The sequence below is a fragment of the Macaca thibetana genome, chromosome 6 (genome assembly GCF_024542745.1).
Source record: "Macaca thibetana thibetana isolate TM-01 chromosome 6, ASM2454274v1, whole genome shotgun sequence".
NCBI lineage: Eukaryota > Metazoa > Chordata > Mammalia > Primates > Cercopithecidae > Macaca > Macaca thibetana.
The window spans coordinates 65474753-65500474 of NC_065583.1; the positions used below are offsets into that span (position 1 = coordinate 65474753).

The 25722-nt window shown below is 37.5% G+C and overlaps 3 protein-coding genes across 6 annotated transcripts in view; 1 reads left to right on the forward strand and 2 right to left on the reverse strand.

Annotated features, from left to right (window-relative positions):
* Window positions 1–25722, forward strand: part of ATG12 (autophagy related 12) — a 1142999-nt gene that overhangs the window by 888964 nt on the left and 228313 nt on the right. The gene's annotated exons all lie outside the window — the stretch shown is intronic.
* Window positions 1–25722, reverse strand: part of COMMD10 (COMM domain containing 10) — a 971919-nt gene that overhangs the window by 290436 nt on the left and 655761 nt on the right. The window lies entirely within an intron of this gene.
* LVRN (laeverin) overlaps window positions 5770–25722 on the reverse strand; it is a 73513-nt gene continuing 53560 nt past the window's right edge. Inside the window, exons 15-21 of one of the 2 annotated variants that reach the window (XM_050793049.1) lie at window positions 22682–22835; window positions 21128–21222; window positions 19077–19184; window positions 18180–18347; window positions 17851–17988; window positions 10861–10936; window positions 5770–7758 (exon numbers count right to left, since the gene is read on the reverse strand). In XM_050793049.1, coding sequence (XP_050649006.1) covers window positions 7618–7758; window positions 10861–10936; window positions 17851–17988; window positions 18180–18347; window positions 19077–19184; window positions 21128–21222; window positions 22682–22835 — 880 coding nt within the window. In that variant the 3' untranslated portion in view covers window positions 5770–7617. Of the gene's footprint in view, window positions 7759–10860; window positions 10937–14996; window positions 15246–17850; window positions 17989–18179; window positions 18348–19076; window positions 19185–21127; window positions 21223–22681; window positions 22836–25722 lie in introns of those variants that run through there. The other variant, XR_007726255.1, reaches the window with a different exon arrangement.

A 25722-nucleotide genomic window follows, 5' to 3' on the forward strand; every position in this document is an offset into this window, starting at 1 on the left:
TAGCAAGCAAAATAAGTTATAATATACTTTTAAGAATATAGCTTGGGTAGAAAGAGTTTCTATTAAAAAGCCTGCAACTTATTATTTTGAAAATCCTGATCCAAGAATCTACATTTTAAAAATAGAGTAGATAATATCTACCTGTGTTCTTCATTCTGTGCCTCTAAATTCCATTTAGAATTTTGAAGTGATGTTGTAGCACCCAAATCAAGATAATTTTATTCATCTAGTTAGATTTTCTTCAATGAAAAAATTACAGGTGATCTTAATTTATGATGAAGTTATGTCCCCATAAACCTATAGTAAGTTGAAAATGCAGTTAATGCACCAAACATCATAGCTTAGCATAGTCTACCTCAAATGCTCTGAGAACACTTACATTAGCCTCCAGTTGGGCAACATCATTTAACACAAAGCCTATTTTATAATAAAATGTTGAATAGCTCATGTAATTCATGGAAAACTACACTGAAAATGAAAAAAAAACAGAATAGCTCTGTGGGTAGTCAAAGTATGGTTACTATTGAATTTGTATCACTTTTGCACCATTGTAAAGTAAAAAAATAGTAACTCAAACCACGGTAAGTCGGGATTGTCTTAGTGAAAGGAGGTGGTAATATGCACCTAGCAGAGAGTTGTTATTTCATTTCTACTAGATAGTAACAATTAAGAATACTTAGCTACGGGCCAGGAGTGGGGGCTCACACCTGTAATCCCAGCATTTTGGCAGGCCAAGGCAGTTGGATCACTTGAGCCCAGGAGCTCAAGACCAGCCTGGGCAACATGGTGAAACCCTGTCTCAACTAAAAATACAAGAAATTGCCCGGGCATGGTGGTGTATGCCTGTAGTCTCAGCTACTCCGGAGACTGAGGTGGGAGAATCACCTGAGCCTAGGAAGTCAAGGCTGAGGTTAGCAGAGATGGCAGCACTGCACTCCAGCCTGGGTGACAGAGTGACACCTTGTTTCAAAAAAACAAAAACAAAAACAAAAACCACCACAACAAAAATCCCAGAATACATAGCTATGTATCAGGAATTATATGCTACCTTCCAAGGTCCCCCGTGGATGCCTAAAACTGTGGATATTATCGTACTCTATATACACGACTGTTTTTCCTGTACATATGTACTTAGGATAAAGTTAATTTATAAATTAGGCACAGTAAGAAATGAACAACAGTAACTAACAATAAAATAGAACAACTATGACAATATATTGTAATTAAAAATATGCAAATATGGTATCTTTCTCTTTCAGAATATCTTATTGTACTCTACTCACCCTTCTTGTGATGATGTAAAATGGTAAAATGGCTACGTGATGGGATGAAGTGAGGGCAATAACACAGGTATTGTGACATAGGTGGAAAATTCCAGAAATAAACAACTCTTAAGTTTCAAATTGTGTACTGTTCTTAGTGGTGCAATGAAATCTCTTGCCCTCCTGCTTCGGCCCACTGGATGGCAATGAGTCACCATGTAGTCACCTTGGCGATTAGAGCAACTGTTGCAGTATTGCAGTGCTTGTGTTCAAGTGACCCTTATTGTACTTAATAGTGGCCCCAAAACACAGGGTAGTGATGTAATATTTTTGAACTATAGTTGACCCTGAGTAACTGAAACTGTGGAAAATGAAACTGCAGCTAAGGGAAGACTACTTTACTATGCTTCTAGATGTGTACTGTTTATCACTGATTATATAAAATGGTAAAATATTATTAGCTATTACTGTAACATGGACTAAGTCAAGTTGTTGGCATAATAATTTCAAGTTACATGGTTCACCTATGTATATGTAAAGGTCTTCCCAAAAGTCTTACTGAAATTGTAAGATTGAATACTTTTGGAAGTATAAAGGCTACAAATTTTTATATAAAAGTTTCAAACAAACTTTATTTAAAAGTGTAATGACTTACATTTATTTTACATTTATATAGCTTTGTTGATTTTGGGTAATACATTTTAAAATTTTAAGTTTTTAGTCCCTCTGGTTGAAGATAGGAAATGTTGACTGAAACAAGAAATTAAGTCTTTTCGGACAACTTGCATTTCCAACTTGGGCATAATTATTAAAATGTTTAGTAGATAACTTCAGGATTGTGGCTGTGGCCATTACCAAATTTTAAAGAAAAAAGTGACTTGAAATGAAAGTGCATTGCAGTTCCAGTAACAAATAACTCTTTTATTTAAGTTTAATTTATTCAGAAACTCATAGAAAAGCTGGAGTTACTATAAAAATATTTTTTTCCTGAATCAACAGGTTATTGTTTCACTCCTTGATGTATATTTCTCACAACCAAAATATTTTCTACATAAATACAACAAACTATCAAAGTTGAGAAATTAACGATAGCATCTAATCTTCAGACTCCACCCAAGTTTTGCCAATTGTCCCTGTAACATTAGTCTTTTATGGCAAAAGGAACCAGTTTAGGACCACACACAACATTCAGTTGTCATGTCTCTAAGCTCCTCCAGTCTAGAACGGATCCTCTGTCTTTCCTTGACTTTCATGACCTTGAGACTTTTGGATATTATTGTTGCGGCATGTCCCTCAATTTGTTTTTTTCTTCATTATTAGATTCATGTTTGCAGCTTTGTTAGAAGTATAACAAGAATAATGATGTAGTTTTGTCATTTCATCTTATTAAATGGAATAAAATTTCTATTTATCCCACTGTGATGGAATATCATTGGAACTGATCACTTGAGTGAGGTGATATCTGCCAGGTTTTTCCCATTGTAAATTACTCATTTTGCCTTCATTATTCAACTGTACTTTGTGGGAAAGAACTTTGAAATTATGTAAATACCCTTCCTCATCAAAATTTTAATTGTTATTTAGCTCATGATTTCCCTTACTGCCTTTATTATTATGATTCTCAAACTTTCCCAGATTAGGCCAGTGGGGTTTCCTTCAAGCTGGCTTTTGGGTCCATTTGCTATGTCCCCATTATTTTTTGTAGTACTTCCTTGCTTTTTGCTTCAAAATATGTTCCACTTTTAATTGCCCCTTTCCTGTCCTGTCCTGGCCCTGAAATCAGCCATTTCTTCAAGGAACTTTGGCTCTTTTAGTGGAGAATGGCATCTAGAAGTCAAGATATGGGCAATAGCTGTGCTCATTATTAGGGTTGTCTTAGTTTGAGCTGCCATAACAATATACCATAGACTGGGTGGTTTAAGCAATAGACATTTCTTTCTCACAGTTCTGGAGACTGGAAGGTCCAATATCAAGGTGCCGGCAGCTTCGGTTCCTGGTGAGAGTGCTCCTCTTGGCCTGTAGGCAGCCACGTCCTCTCTCTGTGTTCACGTGCCGTTTTTGGTGCACACACATGGAGGGAGAGAGAATGCTCTGGTGTCTCTTCCTCTTCTTGTAAGAGCACTTATCACATCATGTGGGCCCCAACCTTAAGACCTCATCTAAACCTAATTACCTCCCAAAGCCCTCACTTCTGAATACCATTACCTTGGGGGTTAGAGCTTCAACATATGAATTGTTGGGGGATACATTCAGTCCATAACTAGGTGTTGCTGCTGCTACTCTCTCTCAGGAGGGAAGCTAGAGTCTAAATCCATTAGGTTGGTGCAAAAGTAATTGCAGGTTTTGCCATTACTTTTACTCTTTCTCTATCTCTATGTAAATAGAGATAGATAGAGATGATGTAGATATAGATATATTGGGTTGGTGCAAAAGTAATTGTGGTTTTTGCCACTAAAAGTAATGGCAAAAACTATATCTATATCTATGTATATTCAGATAAAGAGCAAAATATATCTACACATATTACAGCTGTTTATTACATACTTTACAAATACTTATGAATCTATCTATATATTGAAAACTATGAGTCCACACAAATACTTCCTATTCCATACCAGAACAGTTCATTCTTGTTCCCTTCATTTGAATATCTGTAACTCCCTTCTCCAATTACGAGAAGCCTGTATCCTATTATCATGGATGTATTTTCTTGTTTGCCCATAACCCTGTGGCGACTCACCTTTTATATCTGCCTCTCTCCCTCCCCATGTGGATTCCCTCCTTACCCTCCCCAGGCTCTGATACCTCATACTAGGCCACCTTCCAACATATGGATATCCTCTTTACCCCACAAGGACTTGAACTGCCCATTTTGGGTTGCACAACCCCCATTAGATGCCCTTCTCACCCTATCTGGGCTCTAAGTCACCATGTCATAATCCCCTCCACCACCGTGTGCTAACCTTATTCACCCTGTCTGGGTTCTGATATCCTGCTGTGATCTCCCCTCCTCTGTGTGGATTCTTTCTTCACCCCATTCAAACTCTTAATGCCCACTTCAAGTCATGGGCCACCTTGCTCTATTTCACCTCTAGGACTGACTTATTTATGAAGGGAAGGGAAGAGGAAGAGCCAAATAACTCCTAAAAATGTGTGTTGTAGAGATAACCTTTGCTAAATCTTGTTGAATTAGAGAGAAGAATGAGCCAAAGGCAACATATGTATGGTTTCAAATGCTGCTAAGTGTGCTAAATCATTCTTTACATGGGGGAGGCAGTTATATTTACTTGTAAGCATCCCTTAAGGCTTTGCTTTGAACATGGTAATCCTGCTACAGTTTGGATGAGAAAAAAATAGCTTTTATTGGAGCAAAGAATGGATTAAACACGAGAAGTAACTAAGATGAGCTACATTTTAAATCTCATCTCACTTTGCTTCTTCATGCCTCCCCCAGAATAAATTGCTATACAGACTGGTCCCAGAGATCTAAATTACAAAAGATGTTGAACATCACACTAAGGCATTTGTTCTTTCATTTAAAGTCAACAATAACAAGTCACTGAATGGGTTTGGGCAAAACAAAACAAACAAACAAAAAGGCATAAGATTGTGAGAAAAAATTTAATTTCTAATTACGAAATTGGAAAAAATCATGACTATATTGTATACATTGTTAATTATTTTCAGGAAGAAAGGTATACAATAAATGGACTGGGTCAGGGAAATCATTTTATAGTTGGGGTGATAATAGACAAGCAGTTTTTATTGGTTAATAAAGTATTAATGCCACACAGACAAATCAGCCTCAGTACCACTCCCTGACCTGTTACTGCATTATTGCTACCACAGAAACCAATCAACAATTACTTGTTTTTATACTTTGTATAAGGTAAAGCATAATAAAATTCAGTGCTTAAGTAACCAGCTTCATCCAAGTAAGTAAAAATGTTATATCATCTATTTTTTTCCTCATATTTAGAGGAAAGACTATTAATCAAATATTTGGGCATTTGATTTTGGAGAAACACCTTCAGCAGTATTTAATTACCACAGAAGCTAAGATGTAATAGGATTCAGTTTAACTTTTAACTGTCTGGAAAGACCAGCCTACATGCTCTTTTGGCAAGATCAGTAGTTCTTGGCATCACCCAATACCAGGCATCAGAGCCTTCTTGACCCTGAGTGTCAGCTTCAAAGCACACTTGGTGGACTGAGACCATGGTTGCGTGGGAAGACCAAGGAGTGAGGATAAAAACAACCAGGCAGAAGGAAGGCAGAGGTCACTGGAAAGAGGAGAAAGGGGAAAAGGGGAGAAGGGAAGAGGGAGCTCGAGAGAGAAACAACGGGAGTGGAAATAGAGGAGAGAGCTATGTATGGTTTGAATGTGTCCCTCCAAGGTCATGTGTTGGAAACTTAATCCTCAATGCAATGTTGAGAGGTGGGACTTTCAAGAGGTGATTAGGTCATGAAAGTTCTGCCTTCATGAATAGATTAATGCTCTTATCATGGGAGTTGGCTAGTTGTCTTGGGAGAGGGTTCTTGATAAAAAGGATGAGTTCAGTCCTCTTCCCTCTTCTTTCTCTTGCCCTCTTGCCTTCCACCATGGGGGATGACACAGCAAGAAGGCCCTAGTGAGATGCAGGCCCCTGGACCTTGGAATCTCCAGAATGATAAGAAACACATCTCTGTTCTTCACAAATTACCCAGTCTAAGATATTCTGTGACAGCAGCACAAAATGGACTAAGACAGAGAGGAAGAGGAGGAAGAGAAAAGCAGTTGAGAGGACACATGAAGACAAAGTTATTGAAAGATGAGATGCATTATCAGAGGAAATATGGGAAATATAGAATGTTTAAGAAAAAAAACAGGAAAGTATCTCACCTACAACACTTTGAAGGCATGCAGATATTTTATTGCTGAAAATTTACATTTCTAAATTTGAAGAAGAAATTCTCTGACCTGTGCTTTCGTTTGTCCACATGGTGAAGCCCCACAGCCTCCCCCTGACACTCAGGGAGAACCCTCTTGTGAAGCAAATATAAAAGCAAAATTTTGTTTCGTATTTTCATTTATGGCTGCCTTAACTTATACAAGAAATAGGAAAAACGTCTTAGGTCACATTGCTTTGAGCTTATGTAACACCTTTAAAGACTGTTAATTGATGTCATACTCCTTAACCTTTACAAATATCACCCTGAGGTGGAGATCTGTAGTTTTACCCCATTGTACAAAAATAAAAATAAAATAAAAGATTAAATCATATACACAAAGTCTACAAGAGGAATGATTGGCTTTAGTTGTCTTGTTTTAATCAAGCATGAGAAAACTAAGCTAATTCCATACACTGGGACTGACCAAAATGTGTAAAGTAAGTTAGTCCACATTACAAGTAGGTTCAATTTGGCCAAAAGACACCATGTTTCAAACTTAATCCCCTGAGTGCAAAACTGTAAGATTATGCTCCAGTTAGCCTTGTAGTTCTGTTTCCTTCATTTCAGGATTCCTTTTGCCCTAAATAGTAGTCCATACTTGCTATTGTCTTTTGACGTCATTATTTTCACTCATACGCTTAGGCCGAAAGGGTGTCCATCCCACTGGTGAATACACAATCAAGAGCTTCAGAGCAAAGCCTTCATCTCCACTGTGGCCTCCACCACAGCAAGCCTAAGTGCACTTCCATGGATCCTACAATCATTTGTCTTTTTGTGACACCATAAAATTCAGTAACTAGCAACGCATGATTCAATGCAGGATATACTGTGGGAGAGAGAAATGGGCAGGAGAAGACACACTTCTTGCCTTTAGGGCTTGTTAAATTGTCTCCTCTTTCTTTTTCAACTTGCTTTTCTTTGGCTCTTCTGTCTTCTAGTGAATATACTTTTTGAGTTTCTGTCTTTTCATATTGTCATGTTATCTTCTCATTAGTCTTTTCGATTTTCAATGTTGAACTAAATAAACCCTCGGGCCTGGCTAAACTGTTATTTCCCTCAGCAAAGAATGTGCCACTCATTAATGCCAATGATTTTATATTCCACTGGCCTTCACAACAAAATAAGCAAGACTTTCTTAGGTTAATTTGTTTTTACACAACATTTAAGGTGAATTCTGTGGGATTACAGCCCAACGTGAAGTGACATCTTTCCCAGAAATACAGCAGCATTGGCAAAATTGTCAGCAATCACCCAACCTCAGGGCCAAACATGACAATATGAGAAGAAAGGCACTCTAAGTAATAAATGTGACTGAAATACAAACAAAATGTATGGTTTTCCAGACTCATAAAGTATTGGAAGACAAAACTGTGAGCAAACTACATTATAATAGGCAAGAGGAGTGCTGAAAGATAGCCACAAGCTATGTGTTTCTCCTTAGCCATGCAGCCATCCTGGCATTTTGCTTCTTGTTTTTCAGATTTTCATTCTTTATTGTCTGTAATTTGGCATGAATGCTGATCCTCGAGTGTTCCTCCAACATGTTACTGAAAAACTGCTGCAGCTGGAAGGACAGAGAGACAGATGATCAGTGCAATCTAACTTCCCATTTGGACAAAACAAATATCTAAATGCTAAGCAGCAACATGATTTTGTAAATTGGTGATGATGGTTGGAATGAGTAGAAATGTATACTCCCAGATTGTGTGTCCCTGGGGAGACTGTGACTGAGACAATGTGATGAACACCACACCTACCCCAAAGAAGCAGATGTAGACAGGAAGGTCCATGAAGCAGAAACTATGCCTTATTCATTGCTCTAGTCCCAAAGCACATATTAAGTCTCAATGAATATTTACTGAAGGCAAATAGAGTGTTCTCTAAGATTTGCAGACAGAGATACAGTGAACCCCCTCACTTTTTTTAAATCTCAAAAGAAACTGAAACTTCCAAAGCTCAAAATTGGTACATAATAGTTGCATCTTTACAACTGTCATTCTTTATTTGAGAACACTTAGATAATGAATTCGTCCATTGGCTGAATTACCTCATTGGGTCAGGTCAAGCATACAGTTATTAGAACATTTGTTGCAATATTACGTATAAGTCAGACTCCAAGTGAAAAATAAGTTATATTCCAAAATATAAATAAGTTATGTTTTTTTCAATTTTCATTTTACCAAAAGTCTCTTTTTGTATCAGTGGATTAGAACTCCAAACACTTACAGCCCTAAGATGAAGATGCACATTCCAGTTCACAACAGCTCACTTCAACCCTAATATACTCAAAATTGCATAGTAATAGGGCTATCAAGCCTAATTACAATGTAAAAGAAATGTTTTAGGGAAAAGTAAGTTAAAGAGCCAGGAACAATCCTCCCCCACTCTTTCCTTCTCTGCTCACACCTGCCAGGAGGTGGTAACCAACAGCCCACAACTCCACATCACGGACAGTGTGCCCAGGATTGGGCTCCTGTAGTGGTGGGAGGGGAGTGGCGATCGTGTTTGGGCTTGTGGGTGGGCTTTATGTGTGCTTGAGAGTATGTCTAGCAGGGGAACATAAAAACCAGAGCCAGAGATGCGGAAGGTGTTTGAAAATTGTGCCTTTGGAGAGGGACAAGGGAGGCAAATGATTTCATTTTCACTTTCTTTTTTATTATTTATTTCAGATACTACCCTGTGAACTGATGCAGCCTAGCAGGACTGCTGGACATTAATAGTTGTTGGCAAGGATATTCATCTTAGCTCATTCACTTATTTTTTTAAATTGCAACAATTTAACTACTGCTAAATCCATTTTTCCAATTTTGAAAAGCTGTCAGTGACTAGAATTTTGAAATTTTGAAGATTGCTAAATTTATACGAACCTCATTTATTATTCATTAACAACAACAAAACTTCACTAGATTCTGTAGAGGCAAACTAGATATACTTAAACTGTACAAGTCAGTGAATTTTGACCAATGTGTACCCCTTTGAAACCATAGACACAATCAAGTACATTTTCTCTACCCTGAAAAAGGGCCCTCAGGCCCTCTTGCAGTCCATCTCTCTGTCCCAAGCAACCACTGATCTGCCCTTTGTCACTATAGATCCATTTGCATTACCCAGAATGTGACTGGTTTCTTTTACCAAACATAATCACCTTGATATTCATCCATGTTGCTACACAAATTTTAAAAATTTCAGGATAGTATTCCATTGTGTGGGTATATTACTTTTCCTTATTCATTTACCTATGGATGGGCATTTAGATGGTTTCCAGTTAACATTTTAAAAAACTGCCTGTTTCCTGACATGGTTGTGCCATGTTACATTCCTCCCAGCAGGATAAAAGAGTTCCAGTTGCTCCATATCTTTGCCACCATTTGGTACCATAAATCTGTCTAATTTTACCTACGCTACTGGGTGTGTAGAGGTTGTATTTATATTGTATCCTTGTTTTACTTTGTGTGAAAGTATCTTTTTGTAGACATTTGCTTTTGTCTGCTTCATTTACTTTCTGGTTACAGCCCTTTGTTCTTTCAGAACTTCCCCTTCCCCTTCCCAGTGCCTGTGACTTGGGTGGGGCTGTTCGACCCTGGCTAGACCAATCAGAGTATTCCATCTCCCCTGGACACAGTGATTGCTGCCTCTGACCCAAGTAGGACCAACCAAAGTGCTTTTTTCAGGGCAGGAACTCTTGAAGCTGTGAGAAAGTATCCTTCCTTCTGCAGCTGGGAGTGCTGAGGATTATATAAGCAGGGAGCTATGCTTCTCTCCACATGGAAAAAGACTGCCTAATAAAAATTCAGCCTAGAGGAAAGCAAAGCCAGGAAACGGTAAGAATCTAGAATAGACAAAATTAAGATATCATCTCAGTCCTCAGGGAGCTTATTGTAGCCTCATGGGGTAGACATATTTACCAGTGATTACACTATAAGGTAATAAGCACTATGGTAAAAATATATTCATAGGATTACTTGAAAGTATAGGTGAGGAAAGGGTATAAATCCTTCATTAAAAAGTTCCCAGAATAGATAATAGGAGCAGAATCTTAAAAGATGATTAGGAATTATCCAGCCAGGAACTGGGATGAGGAACGTTCTCCAGACAAAAGGTAGAGTGTTTCTGAAATCCAGAAAATGTGAAGCTATACAATAATTCAAGAAAATTTGTAAGTGGTACAGTATAGCTAGAGGAAATGTGTTTAGGGGTGTCTGTCCATCTCTCTTGCCCTCTGACACTTGGTGGTGAGGTGAGCAAAAATGAAGCCAAACTGTAATGTAGGGGCCAGATCATGAAGGGCCTCATGTGCTAATCACAGGATTTCAAAATTTCTTTGAAAAACTATAAAAAGCTACTGAAGCTCTGGAACAGAGCAATGACTGGCAGTGATGGCAAAGGTGGGACAGAAGGAAGCCCAATCTGGGACAGGAACCCTGGGCGAGAGTCCCCTGCATTCAGGTGAGAAAGGATGAAGTACCACCCTCCATGAACAGGTGATATCTATTTCAGGAGGAGGATACAATTAAAAACACTTCTTCACAGTGATACAGCAGCAACAGAAGCATAGACTGTAATAATTCAGATAAGCATATTATTATTTTTAATTTTAACAAGTCCAAATTGCATAAAAAGTGGTTTCCAAATTATCATTGTGTTTCATAATATTTAAAGTGCTTACCTCCACAATCTGTAAATCTGTAGTTATGGCTCTCCCTATTGCATATATTAGATTGATCAATGATTGTGTGCCATACCTACAAGGCAATAATATGTTAATCAAGGGTGGAAAGCATTTTGCAAAATAAAGTTATATTTTATACAGCAGATGAAAGCCAAGTGTACGGCCCCTATTAATTCCTATGTCCTAAATCTAAGTAAAAACATGTATGAACTAGTTTAGCTTCATCTTTCAATAGAAAATCCTATTAACACTAAGGAAATATTGATAGTTAAATACTTATATGTGTTACACAAATCTGTTATCTAAATCTAAAAAGTTCTTCTTAAAAACAACCATTATCTATTAAAATGAGGTAGTTGGAATACACGTCACATGTCTCAATACAATTTCTAAAGGAATAAATAAATATATAAATTGTGTCCCGTAAAAAACAGTAGTTAAGAGAGGATCCATTTCAGAACTGCTGACTAAAGCCCCCTGAACATGTATTTAAAATGTTGTTTTTGTTCGTGCTTTTTTGGAGAGAAGATCCGTGTCTTCTGATGTTCTCTAAATGTTGGTGACCCTGAAGGCTGGGCACCATGGCCCTACCTGTGCTTGTTTCAATAGGTGTGGTAATGGAAACTTTCCCTCTCGTTTAGTGTCCCTGAATATCTAGCAAAAAAAATCTTAAAATAACTGTGAAGTATTGCTATGAAAAAACAGCAGATACTTACCTGCTCAAAGTGTGGCTGTAGTTAAAAAAGTAAATAAAAGACTTTTGGGTGCATTAAAAAAGAAAGAAAAATTAAAATAGGGTTATTATAATGGACTGACCAAGAGATGGTTGAAGAGTTAATATACACAATTGATTTACTTCAAAAATATGTACTTGAAATTAAAAATTATAAGAGTTAACTTTGGCATAATATACTAATAAAGGTGAGAGAAAATAGTGCTGCTGTTTTTCTAAGTTCCTAGCTGTAACTTACACTGTGTCTACCTGAGCAACGTGAAGGACAATAGAACTCTGCATATAATTGAGGCAAGCGAAACTGTTTTTATGAAGAAAGAGGAAACATTTCTTAGTACTCTATTTTAATTGGCCAACTAGGCAGAAAAAACCTATAAAATGACTCAAGAAACTTGAGTTCCAAAGAACTCAAATTCCAACCTTAAAAATAAAAATAGAAAACAGAGGAAACCTACCTATGGTGCTAAATGTGTTAATTTCTGCCAGACACAGGAGAAAGGTACCTGAGGAGGCAGGGCTGGGTTTGACATTACCTTGGACAATTTATAAATTGTAAAAATGGAAAATAACAGATACTTAGAAGCATTGTTCTGGAGCATAAATGAGATAATGTATATGGAAGCACCTATTAGATTACCTGGCACACTTCATTCTTTCCTGCTCTTGTCAACTTCAAGAGGGGCTATTTTTGAAACACATGATTTATCATTCTTGTTGAGAGAGCAATCTCTTTCAAATATTACTCAACAAAACTGCATTACAAATAGTTTACCCCCATCAGTGTTCAAATACATTCTAATTAATATGAAGTCAAAAGCCAATATGAGTCAATATAGTAATCCTTTTTAAAAAGTTGATAACATCTAACATTAGTGTGGGAACAGTGATTTCAGTACTCCAGTCTGGCTCTCCTTTCTGCCTCTCCCTCTTCTCACATTACCCCTCCCTTCATCTCCCCTGCCATGTCAGATTCCTTCTGGCAAGGATGGCCACGCGGCAAGCATGGGGACACCAAGGCATCCAGCCTAATCCATGCCATGGGAACAGACTCCCCAGTGCTTGGACCCTCCCCTCTGAAAACCTCTCACTTTGCTTGTGCTCCTGTTTAGCCTTTTTGGCTGTGTTCCCCATCATGAAATACAACCAAGGAGAAGTGAAAATGATTCCATGTTTTTAAGCTTAAGACTTTAGGCAATATAATAACATGTGGAGAAAAAAATCAAGTGCTTAATGAAGAGCGTAAGATTCATTTTGGACAGGATGAGTTTAAAACTGATCATACTCTGTATTCTATATTGAGATAAAACTGGCTTTTCTGTATGCTGTGAAGCCCATTTAACAGAGATGATAATGGCACAAATAATGCTTCTACCACATCCATTGAAAAGTCCCAAAAATACTATTGCTTCATCCCCATTCATATGCTTCCATAGGACCTATTCATAGCTATGTGTACCTACTGACTTTTCTGTAACTTGAAATATAGCTCCATGACCAATGGAGTCTTTCTCATTGGAATGAGTATTCAAGAGATCATCTTTGGCCCAATAATTAACTAAACTTTCCCACACCAACCAGTGCAATGCTCTGTACATGACAGTGAGGGGCAAGACCAAGCCAAAAGTTGTTTTATTCAATCAAATATTCCAAAATGTATTTCCAGATTAGGCTTCCTGGGAAGAATTCTGGGCCTGGCTGAAAGGAACAGCGGTTCCTGCGCCGCTATTGGCGATATACTCAACTCCAACATGTGCCTTGGTGTGGAGACGATGTCTGTGAGCTTGCCTGCATGTCACTGTGAGACATATGCCCATGAGTGCTCTGAGATAAGGGAGGGATATACTCAAAACCACAGCACTGGTCACTTCATGCTCAGGGCCAAGCTGGACATAAGATGGTATTTTTTTGTTTTTGCATTTAGGCAAGCTGCCTCTGCCAGCCTGTCTCTCACCCTGTAGAAATGGAGCATAAGATCCCAGCAAGGTACCACCTTATGGGAGGGGTGCAAAGCCGCTCTGCTCATACTCCCCCTGATTCTAGCTCCCACAGCCAAGGCCAAACCAGCAACCAAAAGCTCAACACATTAAAAAGCAAAAACAAAAATAAAATGAAAACTTCTGGAATAAGAAGTAGATTATTCAAACTTTTTCATAAAAAAGCAACTGACTATGGGCAGAGGGAAGGATGAGTAGGCACAGCACAGAGGATTTTTAGGGTAGTGAAAGTATTCCGTTTGATGCTACAATGGTGAATATGCATCATTATACATTAATACATCAACACCCATAGAATGTGCAACACCAAGAGTAAACCCTAACGTAAACTAGGGACTTTGGGTGATAATGATGTGCCTGTTTATGTTAATCAATTATAGTACAGCTATGAGCCACATAACAATGTTTCAGTCAACAATGGACAACATTAAAAAGGAGCCAAAAAATTCTTATCCCCTAGCAATGTCATAGTCATTGTAACATTGTAGCACAATGCATTACCTTTTCTATGTTTAGATATGTTTAAATACACAAATACTGGCTGGGCGCGGTGGCTCACACCTGTAATCCCAGCACTTTGGGAGGCCGAGGCGGGTGGATCACGAGGTCAGGAGATCAAGACCATCCTGGCTAACACAGTGAAACCCCGTCTCTACTAAAAAAATACAAAAAAATTAGCCAGACGTGGTGGCAGGCGCCTGTAGTCCCAGCTACTCGGGAGGCTGAGGCAGGAGAATGGTGTGAACCCAGGAGGCGGAACTTGCAGTGAGCCGAGATGGCGCCACTATATTCCAGCCTGGGTGACAGGGCGAGACTCCCTCTCAAAAAACAAAAAACAAAAAACAAACAAAAAACCCACAAATACTTACAGTTGTGTTACTACTGCTTCCAGTATTCAGTAACATGCTGTACAGGTTTGTAAACTAGGAGCAATAGACTATACCATAGAACCCAGGTGTGTGGTAGGCTCTACCATCTAGGTTTGTGTAAGTACAGTCTATGCTGTTCACACAAAGACTAAATCATCTAAGGATGCATTTCTCAGAATGTATTTCTGTTGTTAATCAACATGTGACTGTAAATGTGTGGCTTTGATGCAGGATGTTGATAGAGGGGGAGCTTGTGCCTGTGTGCTGACAGGGATATATGGGAACTCTGTCTGCTCAATTTTGCTGTGAACTTAAAACTATCCTAAAAATTAAGTTTATTAATTTTTTAAAAATCAACTGAAAAGCCACTTCATTTATTTAAACATTTTCTGGAATTGAGATAAATAAATCACATCATGAGAAGGGCTTTCTAAGTAAAACAAATTTAAAATATTTGAACAAATCTTGGCATCTCAAAATGTTTAAAGGATATAGCATATCTTTAAAAAAAAATAGAATTTTGTTCTTGTTGCCTACTCAGGCTGGAGGGCAATGGGTTGATCTTGGCTCACTGTAACCTCTGCCTCCCGGGTTCAAGCGATTCTCCTGTCTCGGCTTTCCGAGTAGCTGGGATTGCAGGCATGTGCCACCATGCCTGGCTACTTTCGTATTTTTAGTAAAGACGGTGTTTCTCCCTGTTGGTCAGGCTGGTCATGAACTCCCGACCTCAGGTGATCTACCTGCCTTGGCCTCCCAAAGTGCTGGGATTATGATAGGCGTGAGCCACTGAAAATGTAGATGAGGCATTAGTTAAGAACACATTGAAACATTAAATATTTTCAGTAGTACTCTCAAAAAAAAAAATTATGAAGTATGCATTTTCTTACTTACGAGGAAGTAAATAGCCGGGAATCAGAGCCAGGGGACACGCTTTCTAATTCAAGTTTTTTTATTTACTAGGTGTTGACTTTAAGTTATTTAACTTCTGAATCTTGGTTATTAATTGGTAATTATTTCATGGGTGGCTGTGAAAACTGTAATTATTGCATATATAAACACGTTATTTTGTTTTTTAATTTTTTGGTAGAAATAGAGTCTTGCTATGTTGCCCAGCCTGTTCTCAAACTCCTGGGCTATAGTGATCCTCCTGCCTTGGCCTCCCAAAGTGCTGGGATTATAGGCATGAGCCACCGTGCCCAGACTAAACATGTTATTTTAAAGAACAACATCAATGTGTGTTTTTCATTCTAAACATGAGACTCTAATACTGCTGAGGGATGTTATCAATAACATAAAAATAGAAATTGATAATATTGAGAAAAAGAAATAAAGTGAAGGATATAGGGACTTGTAATAAAGCACATACATCATATTATCTCACTAAGATAATAATAATGAACACTAAACATTTATTGTGTACCAATCACCTTAAATAGCACATTATTAAATTATCTTAAAGCCTATTCATTATTATCCTCATTTTATGAATGAGAAAGCCGAAGCTTAGGTTAAAAATCTTGTTTAAGGTTACATATTTAGCACTCTCCTTATCCTAAGATTGATCTGATTCTAGATTCTATTGCCTTAACTCTTTGACATACCATGTCTCTAGTGGATACATGAAAAACTAAAGCACAATAAATAAAAGGACAAAGGACAGTAATGAAGAGACACTTTCCATAGTTCTTAGAGGAAGAAACCACCACTTTGCTATACTGCTCTAGTTAAGTCTATCCCCATCCCCCAGTTCTAGAACTGACCCCCAGTAGTGTTAACACACTGTCATAATCACGACAGCCTGTGTGTGTGTTTCACATACGACACCAGTTAGAAACAGGACATCACCAATGAAGAGCACACAAAATAAAACTCCTTCACATGATATTCAGGGCCTGTTATCACCTGTCCTTCTCTCTGACCCTCAACTTACCTTCCCACCCCATCTCCTCTCCAGTGTGCTAAGCTCCTGCCGGTTACTGTGACTAGTCTCAAGTTGGCCTCCCAGCTCTGCCTCCAGGCATTTCCTGATGTTCTGTCCTCCAGGAAGAAGGAGGAGATTTGCAACTATGCTTGTTTAAATCACATGCACATCCCTTTCTTCCCCTTAAATCCCCAAAAGCCCTTGTCATCTCTCCTCTACAGCATTTATCAGATACCAAGTCCTAATCCCTTTACATCTCCAATAACAATTTGAACTGCATCTTGATGTAGAAAAACTAAAACTTTTTATAACTAGAAAGAATCTTACATTTATCGAATACATCTATTATTCTATAGAAGAAGAAAACAAGGCCTAAATGTTAACTAATGGGTGTTTTTAAGTTTCAGAACCAAATGAGAGGGTTGGAAAATTTTGTTTCTCCCATCTGTCTTTCTTCTGGAACAACTGTTCTACCGGCAAAATGACGCTTTGTTTACATCAGCATATCCCAAGCTGGAGTTTGGAAGAACTACACCTAGAAGATGTTGTGTAGTCAAACTGTATGGAAAACTCTAAGTTTCCTTCTGCAGGGCTTCTTGGATACTTTATAACGCTAAAATGCACTGTGAGTCTGCAAAAGTGAGGGTTAAAACAGTTTCAAAACTGATGGAGCTATTGTCTCTTCTGTCCCAGAAGGCTTATCATCCCCATCTTCATGAATAGCATCCAGTGGAATATGCGTGAGAAAAACTAATTGCTAACTTGTTAGTGATCAGTCACATTTTAACAAATTCAGTATAGATACTTTCCATATCATTAATATAAAATTTAATCTGGCATAAGCATTTTTACTTATAATTTTATACTACCTTCATCATTACATTAGGACTAGTGACATACATATTATCATGTCAAATATATCTGTTTAATTAGTGATAATTAAATATTCAGATGTACAAAGAACTAAGTAAATGTTCCTGTGCCATTTTGACTATAAATAAAATTTTAATTATTAAGTTGAACTTTTATTTCCTTCTTACAATCCATAAATAATGTTACTGTCTATTCAAACAAAAGTATTAGCAAAATTGAGCAAAACTGCTGACTATAAACTAAGCCCTAAAAACAAACGCATAAGATGTAGAGAGCAAATTAATTTGAGTCTGAAACACTTTTTGTGCAGAATGTGCAAGAAAAGTGAACTAAGGCAAATTTATCAGAAGTAGCATAGGCATCTATTTTATGAGTATGGCATGTTGCTAACTAAAAGATAAAAATATTCAAGCCATAGTTAAAAGTTCATGCATTGCTCTTCCATAACACAGGCAGTTTGTAGTGAGACTAAACGAAGGAAAAATGATCACTTTCTAGTCAATGCAAAAGACTTTTGTGACCTAGCTAGACTACAGCTGAGCTTCCAGCGCCAAACCAGTGACCTAAATGAAAGAAAGGTCTCACTCTCCTTCTTACCTTTTACTCACAGCTTGCCAGTTGTCAACTAAGAAGTCTTTTGCGACATACCGGCCAACTTCAGATGCTGCCACAATCTCAATTACATTTGTTTCATTAGAAGTGAATGGAGATGTGCTGATGGCATACTCCATAAATCTGCAAAAGTGCATTTGCAAAAAAATACATTTTAAACATCCAACATAAAGAGTTAATTTAAATAAACGAAATCAAAATCGCATGGTTCTAAGATCGTGCAGCACAAATATGCATCATTTTCATACTTACATTAGCACATTTCTATTTTTTTCCATTACCAGGAAATTTCAAGGTAAGTTGAGCATAATCACCTGTTAAGTATCCATGGGTCTTTGCTGCAGCTCATTGCATAAGCAAGTTGAATCTTTTCTTCTTCCTTTGTTGTATTAGTGTAAGTATTTAACAAGATGTCCCACTCTTTATCACTTCCCAAGGCAATGCCATAACATAAAACCACATCTTTAATTGGATAAGGTATTCTGTAAAATATAACATAAAATGATATTTTTCATAGTAGTTATGTTTCCCCAGGTTATCATACTTTAGAGTATGAATCTAGAAAAAATATTTGTAGTCACAGATATAAAGGTCAAAAGTAGGAATCTAGAGAGGCAATTGTCAGAACTGTCATTAGCATTAATTCCATGAGAAGAGATAATCAATTCCAAACTAAGGGGCTTTAAGAAAGAAGGAAATTAGAATAGTATAGAGTATATTGATAATACAAGTTGGTCTTGTATCTCATATCTCATTATCACATTTCCTAAGAGTCCATCTGAGGTGGTATATTAAAGGTAATAAAACCAAAATGAGAGTCTCAGCGCTCAGTGAGGCAACAAACTAAGAGAGAGATGGAGAGGGAGGTGCTCTGCTGCACTCATAGATATAACAATCACAAACAATCATAAAGAACAACCTATTAAGATTCAAGTCAAGCAGAGACAGCTCCAAATAAATGCTTATTGGAAGAATGCATTGGCAGTGAAAGGTCCTAGGTGACAATTCATTGTATAAATTCTAGTCTATTGTTATACACAGACCCACATTAAACACTGGTTTTTTTAAAAAGGTATTTGAAAAGAATAGTAGGAGAGAGCGCCTAACCAAGTGAAAGCAAAACACTCATTCCCACAGTGAGTACATCAAAAAGGGAAATTGCTGGTGCTTAAATAGGACAAAAACAAGAGGAATTACAATATTACTCTTACTCATTTTCTGGATGGTCCACCCATTTTGTGAAGAGTTCTTTTGACAGCTGAAGGCAGTCTTCAAGGCCCAACCAACACGCAGTTCCAAAAAGTTTTTCCAGTGATATTCTTGAAGAAAAAGTCAAAGAAAAACAGTTTATTTTGCATTACCACCTTCATTTTCTCTGCTTCCAAAAATGTGTGTTTCATAAAAAGATGGGTATTTTTAAATATCCTTTCAATGACATTGGGTTTGTTTTAAAAAATTGCTTTTGTGGATGACAGAGATATTTAAGATTCAGAGAAATATTTACTGAGAGGCTCCTAGGCACCAAAAAAAGCTCCTAAGACCAGTATTTTTTGAAAGTGAGAAACAAATTACTGCCATCCTTCATCTCCCTCAAACACACATGGGTGTACACACACTCCACAGCTGTTGTCAATTTATTTTTCCTCTCTTTCACTAGAATTGCCTTATGGATAAAAAATGATTTTAGAGTATCTGATCTAAAAGACTTTAAAATAAAGTTCTTCCTCTATACAAGAAAGGGAAAGGGAAGAGTTCATTTCTCCCCTTCTACAATTTGCTTTCTCTTGCTTTAGTGTGTTTCTTCTACTCCTCCTGGCTGTTATATACATGTTCAGAAAAAGAATAAAGGTATTTGGTTGGTTTGGTTTGTTTTTACAGCTGAGCAGGGGTATACACTGTACTTTAAAACAAAATAAGTTCAAAAGAATAGAGTGAAGACCAATAATAAATCCAGGTAAGTGATGCCTTGTGGTCCCTACTCCAGTTTGGGGTCAGGGTAAAGAAACCCAAATTGGCCATAAGTTTCCAGAAAATGCAAGCGCCAAATCTCTGTTACTCCGTCTTCCAGTTTCAACCCAGCCTGGCCTGACCTTCTGATAAGCTGAAGAGGAATGTGTAAGGGTGGAGGTCCTCTGAGAGACAGTTCTAGGTATTCATTTACGTACTCTACTCACTCCCTCTCCTCACCCATCCCAATCTAAAGCTGGTAGCAACAAGCTGGAGTTCTGTGGAAGTGCAGTCTAACTCCCTAGAGCTGCTCTGAAGAGAATTGTCCCTGGGATGCTATAAGAAGTAGGCTGCTTCAGTCCAATTTAGGAGAGCCAAGGATATGTCTGGTTAACAAATATGCTGCCTGATTGAGCACACTTTTGCCTTCCCATTCATTCATACAAATTGCCTAGCCACTCTCGATCCCAGCTATTCCTTACCATTGTCCACCTACTCATCCATTACATTTTATGTCCTTCCAGTCACATCCCTTAGCACTAAAATTTCTGCCCTCCCAGAATAGTACTATTGAGTCAGAATAATCATACTTTGTATATTTTGTATTTCTTGCTTGGTCTAATTGATTTGAACTTGATGTTGGCCAGAAGTTGTAGGTATAATCCCTATACTGTTACTGGCTACAGAGTCCCTCCCTAAATCTAGAGACCATCCTACGCACAAAACTTAGGACACAAGGAAGACGGAAATACTACCACCCCATTTTGCCTCTTGCCTCCTTCCTAGACCACCATGACAATGTGTTTACTCTCCTCACCAAACTGGTAATATGAAAGTCATTTGTGATACTAACCTGTGCTCACACACAGTGACTGATCTATATCACTGTCCACCTACCTCATCTTATCTGCATAATGACTGAATTTATGTTAACAATAATATACAGAGGGGACCTTTTCCCCTGTGGCTTCCCCATGCCCTTCAACTCACTGGTATAGGCTAGCTTTGCTTAGCACCTCTTCACCAATAGTAGGAAACATTTATAATTTCAACCAGTAGTCTAGGCTTTGAGAATATAGAGCTGTAAGTTCCTATGTGTACATGCACGTGCTTTGCAGGTAAATTAAGATCTAAAACGACTATTTTCTGTTAGAATACATGTAGCCCACCAATCTCTGAGCTATTGTTCTCAAATAATGATAGCATATAAAATATCTCAATGAATAACAGGTATGAAGGTTTTATTTTATTACTTCTGGAAGCCTATTAATATGAATCCATTTTATTCAATTATCGCTTCTGAAAACATACTTACAGAGCTAAGTAGTCATCTTGTAATGCCAACACATTTTCACGAATTATAGTTGAATAAATATTCCATATTAAATTAAGTCTCTTTAATAGGTACTTCTATAAACAACAAAGAAAATACACTGTTAATTCTGGCTTGCAAACACTGAATTTTCACTGTGTTCTATTTATTTATCTGAAAAGACATTGATAGGCAAGTGGCAGATACTTCTTTAGAAATTATCTTTATCTGTTATAAATATATAACTGGCTTATTTTTTAACCTCTTTGGGTTTAGTTCCATTTTACATAAAATGTGGTTTACCATAACACCAACGTTACAGTGTATTATGAGGATTAAATAATATAATATATTGCAAGCACATTGCCTGGCACAAAGCAATAACTCAAAAAAATTAGCTATAATTATCATTTAACATCATTGCATACATTTCCAGTTATGTTCAAAATAGAGAAGAAATGTAAAAGTATAAAACAGTCTTTCTACCATAAAACATCTATACTAAGTATACATTCCTCAAAAAAAAAAAAAAAAGAACTGGTTTATGTCCTGGACAAACTGAAGCCCTAATTTTAAAATAAATATAAGCTATCAGCTGTTAAATATAAAATTATAGAAGTTAGACATTTACTAATATATCCCTAAGAATTAACTAGATGCTGTTCATTGAAATTCTTTAAAAACAAGTATTAGTTTTACTTCTTTACCCAGGACAAGTCATCAGATGTTATCAATGAGCCTCCTCAATTTCACCAAAATTTTAGTGCCTTCTTTTATTAATCACCATCCCAAGGTCAGCTAAATTCCCATTGGTACTTTGGCCACTAGGAAAAAGAAAGTCTGGGACCATTAGAGGTATTTGTGATCTCACCCTCCGAATGGCCCAGAAATTCACTTGAAATCATCACCTAACATACTTTTTGGTTTGTGTGACCCGTAACTCCCTAAAGAGGGCTACCTAACTTTTGCTTTGATTTCACCTTTGCTATTTTTTCCTGTAATTACTGTTTAAGATCTAACAATGGAAAATATATTTTTAAATTTATGATGGCATGTCATTTCTCTGTTCAGTAATTCTAATTTCTCCCTTTCTTTTCCTAACATCAAAAGCATCTTCAAATTTTTACATTTTCTGGAACATATCTCTCTGGATTTAAGTGCTGTTCCTATGAGTCAAAATATTGCAATTATAGACACAGAGTTGTTACAATTCATTCTGGTTGCCTAACAATCTCTTGGGAAAATAGTTGTTAATAAATACTATTCTTTTCCCTAAAAAAACAGGCATACCATTTCCATCCACTTCCGGTTTCTTAGGACACACTGCCACTTCACCAAGAATGAAGTACCCTTCCAAACCTCACTCATCTCCTAGACCAGGTCTACGACTAAGGTATTTTCTTCCAAGATCAATCAGCCATTGTTAAGGAAATGAATATATATATACGGAACTAAGACTATTACTTTGGAAAAGACCTGTCTCACTGATGCTGGCTAAAATACGAACAGAAGAAGAGAGGATTTATTTAAAAACTACATAAGAAAGAATGAAATTACCTTTAATAATGGGTATATATCATAGTTGTTCACATCAGAAACAAGATCCCTGGTTACCAAGTTTACCAAGACTGTATGCCATACTATAATTTCATCTTCTTCAGCAAGGTACTTGGTTAACTCAAGTGCTGTTTCAATCTCAATATAATTGTTTCTGTTTGATTTAAAAACACACACACTCAAAAAACCTTCACTTGCTAAGTAATTTGCATGCGTTCCATATTTGTTCCATGTTTCAATGCCTGACTTCAATAAGGCATGTGAATAAGTCAAGAAATGAGAAGGTAATTGTCTCATCTTATAGAAAGGATGAAACCCAAGCAAAGTTGACAGGCCTTCCATTTCAATTTGGTACTTTCAAGTGTCCAAAGTCTTGAAGGCTAGAGAAAATTCAGGCCAAATGTTGGACTGATTATTAGGAAATAGAGCAGTTATGCATTCTGTATGCATTCTTGTGACAGCATAGTTTGCATTCAACAAGTATTAATTAGAAGTCATTCTCTATCTAATGCTCTGACAGCTGCTGATGTGCACACCAACTACAGGCATACCTCAGAGATATTGTGGATTCTGTTTCAGACACAATAAAGCGAATATCATAATAAAGCAAGTCACACAGATTTTTATTTTCCAGTGCATATAAAACTTATGTTTACACTATACTGTAGCCTATTAAGTAGCAATGGCATTATGTCTAAGAAAAACAGTATGCACACCTTAATTTAAAAGTAGTTTACTGTCAACAAATGCTAACAACAATCTGAGACTTCAGCAAGTCATAACCTTGGCTGCTAACTGATCAGGGTGGTAGTTGTGGAAGCTGGGGTGACTATGGCAATTTCTTAAAATAAGCTACAATAAAGTTTGCCACATTGCTCAGTTTCCTTTCACAAAAGATTCCTCTGTAGTATGCGATGCTGTTTAACAGCATTTTACCCACAGCAAAACTTCTTTCAAAATTGGAGTCAATCCTGTCACACACCCTGCTGCTGCTTTAACAACTAAGTATACATAATATTCTCAATCTTTTGATGTCATTTCAACAATGGTCATAGCGTCTTCACCAGGATTAGATTCTTTCTCAAGAAACAACTTTCCTTGCTCGTCCATAAGAAGCAACTTCTCATCCACTCAAGTTTGATCATGAGATTGCAGCAATTCAGTCACATCTTCAGGCTCCACTTCTAATTCTAGTTCTATTGCTATTCCCACCGCATCTGAAGTGACTTCCTCTACTGAAATCCTAACCCCTTGAAGTCATCAATGAGGATTGAAAACTTCTTCAAAACTCCTGTTTATATTGATTATTTTTTACCTCCTTTCATGCCTCACAAGTGTTCGTAATGGCATTCGGAATGATTCATCCCTTCCAGAAGATTTGCAATTTACTTTGGCCAGATTCATCAGAAGGATCATTATCTATGGAAGCTATAGCCTTATAAAATGTATTTCTTAAATAGTAAGAGTTAAAAGAAAGAAAGAAATTACTCCTTGATCTATGTGCTGAAGAATTGATGCTGTGTTAGTAGGCATGAAAACAGCATTAATCTCCTCATACATCTCCATCATAGTGCTTGTGTAATCAAGTGCATCGTCAATGAGCAGTAATATTTTGGAAGGAATCTTCTTTTTTTTTTTTTTTCCTGAGCAGTAGATCTAAGCGATGGGCTTAAAATATTCAGCAAACAATACTGTAAACAGATATGCTGTCATTCAGGCTTTGTTTTTCCACTTACAGAGCACAAGCAGAGTTGATTTAGGTAATGTTTAAGGACACTAGGATTTACAGAATGGTAAATGAGCATTGGCTTCAACTTAAAGCTACCAGCTGCATTAGCCCCTAACAAGAGAGTCAGCTTGTCCTTTGAAACTTTGAAGCCAGGCATTGACTTGTCCTCTCTAGCTATAAAAGGCCTAGAGGGCATCTTCTTCCTATATAAGATTGTTTCATATTGAAAAACCTGTTGTTGGGACAAAAAACCAAACACCACATGTTCTCACTCATAGGTGGGAATTGAACAATGAGAACACTTGGACACAGGAAGGGGAAACATCACACCCCGGGGCCTGTCCTGGGGTGGGGGAAAGGGGGAGGGGGGAGGGATAGCATTAGGAGATATACCTAATGTAAATGACAAGTTAATGGGTGCAGCACAACAACATGGCACATGTATACATATGTAACAAACCTGCACATTGTGCACATGTACCCTAGAACTTAAAATATAATAATACTAAAAAAAAAAAAAAAAAAAAACTGAAAAACCTGTTGTTTGGTGCAGCCCTTTTTTTTTTTTTTTTGAAACGGAGTTTTGCTCTGCACCCAGGCTGGAGTGCAGTGGCGCGATCTCAGCTCACTGCAAGCTCCACCTCCCAGGTTCGCGCCATTCTCCTGCCTCAGCCTCCTGAGTAGCTGGGACCACAGGCGCACGCCACCACACCAGGCTAATTTTTTGTATTTTTAGTAGAGATGGGGTTTCACCATGGTCTCGATCTCCTGACCTCGTGATCCGCCTGCCTCAGCCTCCCAAAGTCCTGGGATTATAGGCGTGAGCCACTGCACCCGGTGGTGTAGCCATTTTAACAATTATCTCAGCTAGATTTTCTGGATAACTTACTATAACTTCTACATCAACATTTGCTGCTTCACCTTGTACTTTGTTGTGGAGATGGCTTCTTTCCTTAATCTTCATGAACTAACCTCTGCTAGCTTTAAACTAGCACCTTTTCCTGCACCTTCCTCACCTCTCTTAGCCTTAATAGAATTGAAGAGAGTTAGGACCTTGCTCTGGATTAGGCTTTGGTTTAAGGGAATACTGTGGCTGGTTTGATCTTTTATCCAAATCACTGAAACTTTCTCCCTATCAGCAATAAGGCTGTTTCACTTTTTTTTTTTTTAAATCATTCATGTATTCACTGGAGTAGTACTTTTTAATTTCCTTCAAGAACTTATCCTTTGCATCTACAATTTGGCTGTTTGGTGCAAGAGGCCTAGTTTCAGCCTATCTCAGTTTCAACATGCCTTCCTCACTAAACTTAAT